Source organism: Oncorhynchus gorbuscha, linkage group LG16, assembly GCF_021184085.1.
Source record: "Oncorhynchus gorbuscha isolate QuinsamMale2020 ecotype Even-year linkage group LG16, OgorEven_v1.0, whole genome shotgun sequence".
In the NCBI taxonomy this organism is placed as follows: Eukaryota; Metazoa; Chordata; class Actinopteri; order Salmoniformes; family Salmonidae; genus Oncorhynchus; species Oncorhynchus gorbuscha.
In genome coordinates, this window is record NC_060188.1 from 72,703,112 (window position 1) to 72,717,361 (window position 14,250).

Sequence of the window (14,250 nt, forward strand, 5' to 3'; positions counted from 1 at the left end):
ATTCCACATCTGCCCAGCAGCTAGCCAGCTAGCATACGTCCACCGTCTACTGAATTGCAGCACTGTAGAAACTATTACACTCAACTGAACGACTTGATTAGTGTAGTGTTAGCTAGCTACATAGTTGTCTTTGCTGTCTTCGTATCCAAGATAATTGTGTAGTTTAGAGCGTGTAGTCTTAGAGTGATTATCTTAATTTACTGAGGTTAGCTAGCCAGCTATTTGTCGTCCTTAACGTAGGAGACACTGCTAGCTAGCCAACAGCTAGCCAACGTCTACTGAATAGAACTTCCGCACTCAACAACCCGGTCGCATTCCGCTTCGCTCCACAGGTAGTATCACATTTTTCATTTCATTTCATTACAGCACAACGGTTTGATTTGTTTGATCGTAGCTAGCTACATAGCTAGCTACATAGCCGTCTGTGTATCAAAGATAATTGTTGTCGTTCTTTTAACGCAACGTAACGTAATCAACACTGCTAGCTAGCCAGCTAGCCCCCGAATAGCAGCACTGTAGAAACTATTACACTCAACGGAACAACTTGATTAGTGTAGTGTCAACAACGCAGCCACTGCCAGCTAGCCTACAAAGTCAACAACGCAGCCACTGCCAGCTAGCCTACTTCAGCAGTACAGTATCATTTTAATCATTTTAGTCAATAAGATTCTTGCTACGTAAGCTTAACTTTCTGTACATTTGAGACGTGTAGTCCACTTGTCATTCCAATCTCCTTGCATTAGCGTAGCCTCTTCTGTAGCCTGTCAACTATGTGTCTGTCTATCCCTGTTCTCTCCTCTCTGCACAGACCATACAAACGCTCCACACCGCGTGGCCGCTGCCACCCTAATCTGGTGGTCCCAGCGCGCACGACCCACGTGGAGTTCCAGGTCTCCGGTAGCCTCTGGAACTGCCGATCTGCAGCCAACAAGGCAGAGTTCATCTCAGCCAATGCCTCCCTCCAGTCCCTCGACTTCTTGGCACTGACAGAAACATGGATCACCACAGATAACACTGCTACTCCTACTGCTCTCTCTTCGTCCGCCCACGTGTTCTCGCACACCCCGAGAGCTTCTGGTCAGCGGGGTGGTGGCATCGGGATCCTTATCTCTCCCAAGTGGTCATTCTCTCTTTCTCCCCTTACCCATCTGTCTATCGCCTCCTTTGAATTTCATGCTGTCACAGTTACCAGCCCTTTCAAGCTTAACATCCTTATCATTTATCGCCCTCCAGGTCCCCTCGGAGAGTTCATCAATGAGCTTGATGCCTTGATAAGCTCCTTTCCTGAGGACGGCTCACCTCTCACAGTTCTGGGCGACTTTAACCTCCCCACGTCTACCTTTGACTCATTCCTCTCTGCCTCCTTCTTTCCACTCCTCTCCTCTTTTGACCTCACCCTCTCACCTTCCCCCCCTACTCACAAGGCAGGCAATACGCTCGACCTCATCTTTACTAAATGCTGTTTTTCCACTAACCTCATTGCAACTCCCCTCCAAGTCTCCGACCACTACCTTGTATCCTTTTCCCTCTCGCTCTCATCCAACACTTCCCACACTGCCCCTACTCGGATGGTATCGCGCCGTCCCAACCTTCGCTCTCTCTCCCCCGCTACTCTCTCCTCTTCCATCCTATCATCTCTTCCCTCTGCTCAAACCTTCTCCAACCTATCTCCTGATTCTGCCTCCTCAACCCTCCTCTCCTCCCTTTCTGCATCCTTTGACTCTCTATGTCCCCTATCTTCCAGGCCGGCTCGGTCCTCCCCTCCCGCTCCGTGGCTTGACGACTCATTGCGAGCTCACAGAACAGGGCTCCGGGCAGCCGAGCGGAAATGGAGGAAAACTCGCCTCCCTGCGGACCTGGCATCCTTTCACTCCCTCCTCTCTACATTTTCCTCCTCTGTCTCTGCTGCTAAAGCCACTTTCTACCACTCTAAATTCCAAGCATCTGCCTCTAACCCTAGGAAGCTCTTTGCCACCTTCTCCTCCCTCCTGAATCCTCCTCCCCCTCCCCCTCCTCCCTCTCTGCAGATGACTTCGTCAACCATTTTGAAAAGAAGGTCGACGACATCCGATCCTCGTTTGCTAAGTCAAACGACACCGCTGGTTCTGCTCACAGTGCCCTACCCTGTGCTCTGACCTCTTTCTCCCTCTCTCTCCAGATGAAATCTCGCGTCTTGTGACGGCCGGCCGCCCAACAACCTGCCCGCTTGACCCTATCCCCTCCTCTCTTCTCCAGACCATTTCCGGAGACCTTCTCCCTTACCTCACCTCGCTCATCAACTTATCCCTGACCGCTGGCTACGTCCCTTCCGTCTTCAAGAGAGCGAGAGTTGCACCCCTTCTGAAAAAACCTACACTCGATCCCTCCGATGTCAACAACTACAGACCAGTATCCCTTCTTTCTTTTCTCTCCAAAACTCTTGAACGTGCCGTCCTTGGTCAGCTCTCCTGCTATCTCTCTCAGAATGACCTTCTTGATCCAAATCAGTCAGGTTTCAAGACTAGTCATTCAACTGAGACTGCTCTTCTCTGTATCACGGAGGCGCTCCGCACCGCTAAAGCTAACTCTCTCTCCTCTGCTCTCATCCTTCTAGACCTATCGGCTGCCTTCGATACTGTGAACCATCAGATCCTCCTCTCCACCCTCTCCGAGTTGGGCATCTCCGGCGTGGCCCACGCTTGGATTGCGTCCTACCTGACAGGTCGCTCCTACCAGGTGGCGTGGCGAGAATCTGTCTCCTCACCATGCGCTCTCACCACTGGTGTCCCCCAGGGCTCTGTTCTAGGCCCTCTCCTATTCTCGCTATACACCAAGTCACTTGGCTCTGTCATAACCTCACATGGTCTCTCCTATCATTGCTATGCAGACGACACACAATTAATCTTCTCCTTTCCCCCTTCTGATGACCAGGTGGCGAATCGCATCTCTGCATGTCTGGCAGACATATCAGTGTGGATGACGGATCACCACCTCAAGCTGAACTTCGGCAAGACGGAGCTGCTCTTCCTCCCGGGGAAGGACTGCCCGTTCCATGATCTCGCCATCACGGTTGACAACTCCATTGTGTCCTCCTCCCAGAGCGCTAAGAACCTTGGCGTGATCCTGGACAACACCCTGTCGTTCTCAACTAACATCAAGGCGGTGGCCCGTTCCTGTAGGTTCATGCTCTACAACATCCGCAGAGTACGACCCTGCCTCACACAGGAAGCGGCGCAGGTCCTAATCCAGGCACTTGTCATCTCCCGTCTGGATTACTGCAACTCGCTGTTGGCTGGGCTCCCTGCCTGTGCCATTAAACCCCTACAACTCATCCAGAACGCCGCAGCCCGTCTAGTGTTCAACCTTCCCAAGTTCTCTCACGTCACCCCGCTCCTCCGCTCTCTCCACTGGCTTCCAGTTGAAGCTCGCATCCGCTACAAGACCATGGTGCTTGCCTACGGAGCTGTGAGGGGAACGGCACCTCAGTACCTCCAGGCTCTGATCAGGCCCTACACCCAAATAAGGGCACTGCGTTCATCCACCTCTGGCCTGCTCGCCTCCCTACCACTGAGGAAGTACAGTTCCCGCTCAGCCCAGTCAAAACTGTTCGCTGCTCTGGCTCCCCAATGGTGGAACAAACTCCCTCACGACGCCAGGACAGCGGAGTCAATCACCACCTTCCGGAGACACCTGAAACCCCACCTCTTTAAGGAATACCTAGGATAGGATAAAGTAATCCTTCTCACCCCCTCCCCCCTTAAAATATGTAGATGCACTATTGTAAAGTGGCTGTTCCACTGGATGTCATAAGGTGAATGCACCAATTTGTAAGTCGCTCTGGATAAGAGCGTCTGCTAAATGACTTAAATGTAAATATAAATGTAATATCCAGATTAAAACTCAAACATGTCACATAGTATTTTTTATACATTTTTTGTCAGGAGACTAGATTGATCCCTTCCATTCTATAGCGTTTGATGTATTTTATTGAATATTTGATAACATATAAGTCATTTTAAACCTACAAAGGGATATTAGAATATTTCCATAGTACTGTAATTATTTACAATTATTTTAAGGAGAATGAGTCATTAAAAATGTTAAATGTAATCCAAATATTTTACACTGTATTGGTCACTATGTCGAAATAAACCCTCTAGTGGAGGCTCCTAGAATTGCATGTGAATTACTGACTATGATAACTGGCTCATGCATCTGTTTTGCAACTGTCAGTGCTATAGGTTATAGTCATCATAAAGAGATGGATCTAGACTGATGGTGGTCCTCTGTACTTTGGAATGTCTCCTCCCCTCTTCCCTCTCCTCTTCCTCTCCAGCTGGCAGGGTGCCTGTATGCAGGGCAGCGTTGTGTGAGTGATGCCCTCGGGGGCACAGGGATTTGGCAGGATTGTCATTAATAAATCATTTTTCATATGCTCCCTGGCCCAAGCACCAAAGCCCTGGCCTTTAAAAACCAATATTTAACTTTCTAATTAAAAAGAGAACCTCATTCCATTTAATTGTTTAAAAATAACAAAAGTCCAGATAAATCTGGGGTTGAGAGGGAAGAGCTGTGTTTATATACCATCTCAGAGGTGTTCACTGTGTCTGGAACAGCCAGGGAGGCTCTGTCAGCCATGACTGTTTTTACATTAAATCTAGGAGAGGTATTCAAACAATGGGACGGGTGTTTGGTGGTTCTCTGCTTCGAAAGTTTCCCACCCACTCAGCCCAGCCCACCAGAGCCAGCATGCCACTGGACCAGGGCAGCACACAGCCTTCCACAGTCTCTCATGACTGGACACATCCACTGAGAGAGCTGCTCCATGGGTCCACAGATAGACTTCTAGAGAAAGCCTACATTCATGGCAGCATGCTAGTATTCCAATCCAAGTTACATTTGAGCTGTCCAACACCTCTGAGATTGAGGTGTAAGTAATTACTTTCTGCTCAGCTTCTGCCTGCCTCAAGCTTTTTTCCTCTCACGGAGACAGGGAAATGAAGATACTACACAATGCTCTTCATTCTGACCAGCTGTTTTTCATGCTTCTATTTCTGCAGAGGAAAACTGCTTTTACAGCAGCTGGATCCCTGAGAAAAATCTCAATCTCAAGTACCTGTACACTTGTGTGAAAGCAACAAAAGTGTGTGTGTACGTGTGTGGGGGGAGGTGCGGCAACATTTCTGAGGAGGTGCGGCAACTGAGCTTCCCACAGGCTTACTCCACATTTGCCCGAGGCTCATTTGTTGTTATTGACATAGCATCACATCCCATCACTCTGTCGCTGTCCGTCCTCACGAATCTACCTTTGCTTGTGTATCTGACAGGGCAATAAAGGGTCTGTCAGCTTCTGGTCCAATGCGTTTTACATACATAGGCAAATAACACCATAAAGTACTATTTCAAGGTGCACGTGTAACGTTACTGGTCTTCATGCCGGTGCATGGTGTTGTTTGCCCATGATCATTTGAATCAGTGGACTTAAACACTGGCTTAATAAGGCGGCCGATCCACGTCAAACCTCTCGATTCCATAACCTCTCATTCCCATGCATCCTACAAGCGTTTGATGTTGGAGTGCCTCGACCCAGGGTTAAAGTGGTCAAATGGAGATCTAATTAGATTTTGTGCCTGTCCTGCAGACTAGAGGGACTTTGTCAGGCTTCACCTTGTTTGGATCTCTGTCTTTGCCATCCCTGATTTGTATTCTGGAGTTGAAGGCGAGTTAGTTAAGCCCAAATCTGTCCGCAGGCAGATTGGGTTGGCACACGGTGGCCTACCTCCTTGCTAAGATGCCCTGTGGGCATCGCCCCGTTTAATAAGAGCTTAAGCAATGTATTGAAATGGTCTGCCACAATCCATCAACACAGAGACACTCACAGACAGACGTACACGTGCACACACACACACACACACACACACACACACACACACACACACACACACACACACACACACACACACACACACACACACACACACCACACACACACACACACACACACACACACACACACACACACACACACACACACACACACACACACACACACACACACACAGTAGTGTTAGTATTCACAAAGTGTTAGTATTCACCTTACAAGGAGCTATGAAGGAGAGCAGAGGTAGAGAGAGTACGTCTTTCGCGTGCCCATCCTCAGAAAAGTAACGTGCACTCTCTCATGTAAATTAAATTGATTCTGCATCCAGGTATTGTAGCTGATGCAAGAGACGGGTGATTGAAACGTACAAGAAGATTGCTCTTACCCATGGCTATCTGGAGAATGGAGCCACCCTCCTTTATCGCTCTTAAAGGAAAGATTCACCCATTTTTAATGTTATATTGTTTTTGTGCATCTCTGAGCGATGTTCTATCGATTCCCGCGTTAATTTCATGTTTTCATGAGTATCTGAGCTATTGTCGGTCAAGCAGGCAGACCTTTGGCCAGTATGACATAGCATTGTGATAAAGCCACTCTCACTACACTGGAAGTGAATAGGAAAACAGCTTTTAGATCGTGAAGCTGGCTGATGTCGTAACGTGGAAGGTTGTCTTCTCTCGAATGAGCCATTGAGGATATTTTTTACTCCATATTCCTACCTCAAGAAATGTGTCATTTAACACATAAGAGTCTAAGCACATGTAGAAAACAGCTTTTAGATCGTGAAGCTGGCTGATGTCGTAACGTGGAAGGTTATCTTCTCTCGAATGAGCCATTGAGGATATTTTTTACTCCATATTCCTACCTCAAGAAATGTGTAATTTAACACATAAGAGTCTAAGCACATGTAGAAAACAGCTTTTAGATTGTGAAGCTGGCTGATGTCGTAATGTGGAAGGTTGTTTTCTCTCGAATGAGCCATTGAGGATATTTTTTTCTCCATATTCCTACCTCAAGAAATGTGTAATTTAACACATAAGAGTCTAAGCACATGTATTTAACCCTCTTATTTTTGGCACGAAACAGTCTAATACTATACACGTTTGCGTTACTTTCAGGACAGGAAAATTCCGCCAACAACAGGATGGTCAAATACAGCTAGGGCATCTGTACAGAGAGATTGCATTGTGGGTTTTGTAGTCGACTTGAGCTGCAACAGATTTCCATAATGATATTCAAATGTTGCTACCAACCTTATAACGACAAAATGAAACATAATGTTCTCACATATTAGTGTTATTTAAATTCTAGGAATGAGTGGTTGAGTAGACATTGAGTAGAGGTTATACATTTGTCCTTTTAAGTGATCTCCTACACATGGCTCCTCCGTGGGCGGAACAGACATCTGCAAAGCTATTCTGACACCTGCTCCAAGGTGCACACTGAACACTGGAGATTTCTCTCTCTGCTGAAATCATCTATGGAGGACTAGAGTTTTTCACTGCTTATTTTTCCATTCTTTCTCCTCTTTCTTCTTTAAATAAAGGTCAAGCTTTGCTCTTGCTACAGAAAGAGAGAGGGCAATGAGTCTAAGTCCTCTGGAAAGGTTAATGAATTCAGAAGTTAGGCCGGGGCAGCTGAGCCCCCAAGTCAAGCTGTGACAGGTTTTATGTGCGTGTCATCATGGAAATACGTTGCAGCAATGATGATGGAAAACAGGGCCTATTCCTGACATTGATATAATGCCAGTATGTATCTATACAATGACCTGCTCAGATGGAGTCCATCCTCCTTCAGCATTTGGTCTTCTTCCATTGTTTACTCTATTTTCTTCTTATGATGCATTTTATTTTTCTTAGTATGATAAATTGGTTACTCATGTATCTTATTCTCTCAACCATGTGACCCTTTCTAGGACCTCTCCAGTTTGAGGCGCTTTCCCTCTACCTACCATCTATCAATACCACTCAACAGTATAGGCATTATTCAGCAATCTCATTTGCCCATGGGGGTAAACTATGCAGTTCCCCCTGAGTGAATGGCAATGAGGAATTGTGAGTTCTCATTATACTTTCACTTCGGCAAATACATCTTCCAGTACATATTCATGGGAGAGAGAGAGCTCTGTGGAGAGGAGTCAAACAGAGGCAAATTAACGCTGAATTATTTAGTGTTTATTTCACATCAGATCCATCCAATGTAAACAGAATTTAGATTTCCCATAAAGCTCTGACATTTTCCTGCAAGACGTCTCTCACCCTCCCTGACAGTTCTCTGCAGTTGTATTTTGATAGAAACATGAAACTGTATAATTTTTCAGGGGTCACTTTTTGGAGAAAAATAAGCATTCCTCTGCTGTGATATGTGCTCTGTCACTCTTTTTTTCTTATATATGCAGATATAAATTAGACCCTCAGTTTTTCCGATGTGTTGACTGACTCCTGCCTTTCCCTCTCCTTGCAGGCTCAATGTGGGTAAGAATGACCTGTTGACCTTCTACGACGGTGATGACCTAACAGCTAACATCCTGGGTCAGTACAGTGGCACCAGGTCTCGCTTCAGGCTCTACACCTCTATGGCTGATGTCACCATCCAGTTCCAGTCGGACCCTGCTACCAACATCTACGGCTATGGCAACGGCTTCGTGGTCCACTTCTTTGGTGAGACATTACTCAGATACTGTTTAGTTGTACCTGCACACGGTTTTCTGAGAAATACTTTAATGGAAGAATTATTGGAAGACAAAAGATAAAACCTCTATTCTCCTATGGCAAAATTGTCCATACAGTACACAGAATACAGTGTTGTATTTTTTTTTTTTTTTACTATCACAGGCAACAAAATTATAATAAAATTCCCTTGGCTAAAAAGAGAGACTCCAAAAAGAGGCTGCTGTTAGCAACCAGTTAGAGAGGTAGATTATTACTAAATAGAAAGTAATACCGCAAAGAGAGAACGGCAGGATACAAGATGAAAAGCAGGGCTTTATCTGCTGTCTTTTCCCTCTGAACGGCCACCGGTGCATAGGATTATGGGACATCAAACACAAAAACACAATTATGTGGCGCGCTTTGTCTACATCATCTGTATTTGCTGCGTGCTGCACCCCCAGCCTTGTGTGCCATATTGAAAGAAGAAAGGGGCAGAATGGGTAGTGCCAAACCACCCACTGCCCGGCACACAGTGCAGTGTGCAATCACTGAAAATTGATAGCATGCTCTTCACACTCCAAAACCGAATTCACATGCAGAACGCACCACCGGATTCCCTGTGCTCTGCTGCTGGACTCTCGTGAATCTATTTTATTAACCACACACACACCAGTACAGTCAGAGCATTTGGGCTTTACTTGATGTGTATAAATCAACCTGTGTAGATTTCATTAGTCTGTATCATTAGAGAAATCAATTTCAATTTAAAGTTAATTTATTTTTCAGATTAATGGATAACCCATGTGCAGATTAGGGACTTTTTTTGTTGTTGAATTTTTACCCCTTTTTTTTCCCCATTTCATAGTATCCAATTATTAGTAGTTACTATCTTGTCTCACCGCTACAACTCCCGTAGGGGCTCGGGAGAGACGAAAGGTCGAAAGTCATGCATCCTCCGAAACACAACCCAACCATGCCGCACTGCTTCTTAACACAGCCCGCATCCAACCCGGAAGCCAGCCGTTGTCAGCCAGTGTCAGAGGAAACACTGTGCACCTGGCGACCTTGGTTAGTGTGCACTGCGCCCGACCCCGCGGACGACGCTAGGCCAATTGTGCGTCGCCCCACTGACCTCCCAGTTGCGGCCGGCTGCGACAGAGCCTGAGCACGCAAACCCAGAGTCTCTGGTGGCACAGCTAGCGCTGCGATGCAGTGCCCTGGACCACTGCGCCACCTGGGAGGCGATGAGGGACATTTTTTTACAAAGATAACATCTCAACATCCCCTGCTCATTCTATCTCTGTCTCTCTCAATATCTCTCCTTCCCCTTCTACCTCCAACTCACTCCATCCTGCCCCCGCCTGGCTCACCACCCACAGAGGTCCCCAGGAACGACACATGCTCTGAGCTGCCAGAGATCACTAATGGCTGGAAGAGCACCTCCCACCCAGACTTGATCCATGGGACAGTGGTCACCTACCAGTGTTACCCAGGTTACGAGGTGCAGGGCTCTGAGATCCTCATGTGCCAGTGGGACCTGACGTGGAGTGGAGACGTCCCTCGCTGTGAGAAAGGTAAGCTAGGAAATAACAACCCACTGGGCACACCATTTCATTTCAACATGGACATTTTAGTCATATTTGGTTGAGACGTTGGTCAATGCAATTTCAACATTTATTCACCCATCCCAATGTGTTATCACTATGCTGTCAACCATTTAAAAGCAGAACAAAGTTCAAATTGAAATAGAATGTCAGATATTCTATATTTATAAAACAACTTTGTTATCACTGTGCTTTATCTATAGCACAACCCAATGACTTGGATTGCAGTTGAGGTGACATTTAAAAGTACATACAGTTGAAGTCGGAAGTTTACATACATACACCTTAGCCAAATACATTTCAACTCAGTTTTTCACAATTCCTGACATTTAATCCTCGTAAAGATTCCCTGTCTTAGGACAGTTAGGATCACATCTTATTTTAAGAATGTGAAATGTCAGATCAATAGTAGAGAGTGATTTATTTCAGCTTCTATTTTTTTCATCACTTTCCCAGTAGGTCAGAAGTTTATATACACTCAATTAGTATTTGGTAGTATTGCCTTTAAATTGTTTAACTTGGGTCAAACATTTTGGGTAGCCTTCCACAAGCTTCCCACAATAAGTTGGGTGAATTTTGGCCCATTCCTCCTGACAGAGCTGGTGTAACTGAGTTAGGTTTGTAGGCCTCCTTGCTCGCACATGCCTTTTCAATTCTGCCCAAAAATTGTATTTTGGATTGAGGTCAGATCTTAGTGATGGCCACTCCAATACCTTGACTTTGTTGTCCTTAAGCGTTTTCAGTTCTGCCAGAATGCTACCGGAAACGTTTGACCAAAGTTAAAGAATTTAAAGGCAACGCTACCAAGTACTAATTGAGTGTATGTAAACTTCTGACCCACTGGGTATGTGATGAAAGAAATAAAAGCTGAAATAAATCATTCTCTCTACTATTATTCTGACATTTCACTTCCTTAAAATGAAGTGGTGATCCTAACTGACCTAAGACAGTGAATTTTTACTAGGATTAAATGTCAGGAATTATGAAACATAGTTTAAATGTATTTGGCTAAGGTGTATGTAAACTTCCGACTTCAACTGTATATATACTGACTATTTATGTAACCAAATTCATTTACATTGTGTTGACAATCTCGCCTCTGGTATATATCCTTATGATTAGAAATAACACCAGACTTGATTGAGCCATCACTATTCTATTTACCCCCCCAGAACAGTTAAAAATGTATTTGACTAAGGTGTATGTAAACCTCTGACTTCAACTGTACATATGAGATGAATAAGGAAGGAAGTACAGCTCCCGCTCAGCCCAGTCAAAACTGTTCGCTGCCCTGGCCCCCCAATGGTGGAACAAACTCCCTCACGACGCCAGGACAGCGGAGTCAATCACCACCTTCCGGAGACACCTGAAACCCCACCTCTTTAAGGAATACCTAGGATAGGATAAGTAATCCCTCTCACCCCCCCCCCCCCCTTAAGATTTAGATGCACTATTGTAAAGTGACTGTTCCACTGGATGTCATAAGGTGAATGCACCAATTTGTAAGTCGCTCTGGATAAGAGCGTCTGCTAAATGACTTAAATGTAAAGTAAATGTAATAATGCAAAATATGGAAACATTAAAGTTATTAAAGTGACTTGTGTTCCATTATTAAAGTGGCCAGTGATTTCAAGACTATGTATATAGGGCAGCAGCCTCTAAGGTGCTAGTGATAGCTATTTAACAGTCTGATGGCCTTGAGATAGAAGCTGTTTTTCAGTCTCTCGGTCCCTGCTTTGATGCACCTGTACTGAGCTCGTCTTCTGGATGATAGTGGGGTGAACTAGCAGTGGCTCAGGTGGTTGTAGTCCTCGATTATCTTTTTGGCCTTCTTGTGTCATCGGCTGCTATAGGTGTCCTGGGGGGCAGGTAGTTGACCCACGGTGATGCGTTAGGCAGACCGCACCACCCTCTGGATAACCCTGCAGTTGCGGGTGTTGCGGTTGCCGTACCAGGCGGTGATACAGCCTGACAGGATGCTCTCAATTGTGCATCTTTAAAAGTTTGTGAGGGTTTTACGTGCCAAGCCAAGATTATGCAGCCTCTTGAGGTTGAAGAGGCGCTGTTGCGCCTTCTTCACCACACTGTCTGTGTGGACCATTTCAGTTTGTCCATGATGTGAATCCAGAGGATCTTGAAGCTTTCCACCTTCTCCACTGCAGTCCCTTCGATGTGGATAGGGGGTGCTCCACGATCCAAGTCCACGATCAGCTCCTTTGTTTTGTTGACGTTGAGTAGAGGTTATTTTCCTGGCCCCACACTCCCAGGGCCCTCACCTCCTCAATATAGGCTGTCTCTGGTAATCAGGATTATTACCGTTGTGTCATCTGCAAACTTGATGATTGAGTTGGAGGCATGTGTGGCCACGCACACATGGGTGAACAGACAGTACAGGAGGGGGCTGAGCACACAGCCTTGTGGGGACCCTGTGTTGAAGGGCGTTGTTTCCTACCTTCACCACCTGGGGGCGGCCTGTCAGGAACTTCAGGACCCAGTTACACAGGGTGGTGTTCAGACCCAGGGCCCAGAGCTTAATGATGAGGTTGAAGGGTACTATGGTGTTGAATGCTGAGCTATAGTCAACGAACAGCATTCTTAGATAGGTATTCCTCTTGTCCAGATGGGAAAGGGCAGTGTGCAGTACAGTGGCGATTGCATCGTCTGTGGATCTTTTGGGGTGGTAAGCAAAATAAAGTGGGTCTATGGTGTCAGGTAAGGTAGAGGTGATATGATTATTGATTCGTCTCTCAATGTACTTAATGATGACAGAAGTGAGTGCTACTCAGTCATTTAGTTCAGTTTAGTTCAGCTTGTCTGAACATGCTCTGAGGATGTGGCTAGGGATTCCGTCTGGGCAGGCAGCCTTGCAAGGGTTAACATACTTAAATGTCTTACTCACGTAGCCCACAGAGAAGGAGAGCCAACCGTCCTTGGTAGCTGGCTGCTTCGGTGGTTGAGAGAATTCCAAGAGTGTGCAAAGTTGTCATCAAGGGTGGCTTCTTTGAAGAATCTCAAATAAAAAATATATTTGGAACACTTTTAGGTTTCTACATGATTCCATATGTGTTATTTAATAGTGTTGATATCTTCGTCATTATTCTACAATGTAGAAAATAGTAAAAATAAAGAAAAACCCTTGAATGAGTAGGTGTGTCCAAACTTTTGACTGGTACTGTATGTACAGTATGAACTAAATTCATTTATTTACATCTGTATGTACAGTACGAACTAAATTCATTTATTTACATCTGTATGTACAGTACGAACTAAATTCATTTATTTACATCTGTATGTACAGTACGAACTAAATTCATTTATTTACATCTGTATTTAAAAAAATATAATACTATTAACATTTTAAAATAACTTGAACATTCAAAACAATTAAATTAAGTGATAAAATGTTTTTAAAAACAGTACAATAAAAACCATAGTTGCCAGACTTCAATATACTTCAGACTCCAGAAATTAACGTGTATAATTATTTCTCCCATTCAATCCCTCATTCACCCACCCCTCTGTTACTTGTTACTTGTCCATGAACCAGCTGAAATGTCATTGTCATGTTGTATCAGTTTGCTGTGTTAAAGAAGCCTACCTGCGGTCATTGTATAGAAACAGTAAAACATATAAACCCATATTTGCATAAAATAGCTCCCTCATTGCCTGGATAAACTCCAGATGAGATATCAACAATTCCTACAGATGATAACCTGTGTTATCAAATCCAGAGGAAAATGCAATGTCAGGATACTCATTTTTAGTACCACTTCGTTTTACAGCTACTGCTACACCAAAGCAATAGTCATGCCAAATTTAACCAGACGTTTTAAGTGAGAACATTATTTAATTAATGGCATTCATAAACCACTAGTGTGAACATAATTGCTGTCCCGAAATCTGCTGCTTCAGGGGTCTAGTGAGAAACACACAACTCTTTCTGTTTTGACTGCCACCTACAGGTGAGAGAACATGTTGCATACACCTCAACAAGCCTTATGGTAGGGCACTGTGTTGTGTTTGATCATGTCACTTGACCTGAACTTAAACCTTTTATTTAAAGCCTTTTCCAGAAATTAGAATTATACTAAAAATGAAAGCAATTGTCTGAGGATGGTGCTGGACCATCTGACAT

General features: G+C 45.0%; 1 protein-coding gene across 6 annotated transcripts in view; it reads left to right on the forward strand.

Moving 5' to 3' along the window:
• The window catches only part of LOC124000088 (seizure protein 6 homolog), a 252,039-nt gene that overhangs the window by 223,920 nt on the left and 13,869 nt on the right, over positions 1-14,250 (forward strand). For all 6 annotated transcript variants that reach the window (XM_046306214.1, XM_046306217.1, XM_046306218.1 and 3 more), the window contains exons 10-11: positions 8,324-8,520; positions 9,891-10,085. In XM_046306214.1, the coding sequence (XP_046162170.1) occupies positions 8,324-8,520; positions 9,891-10,085 (392 nt within the window). The remainder of the gene's footprint in view (positions 1-8,323; positions 8,521-9,890; positions 10,086-14,250) is intronic.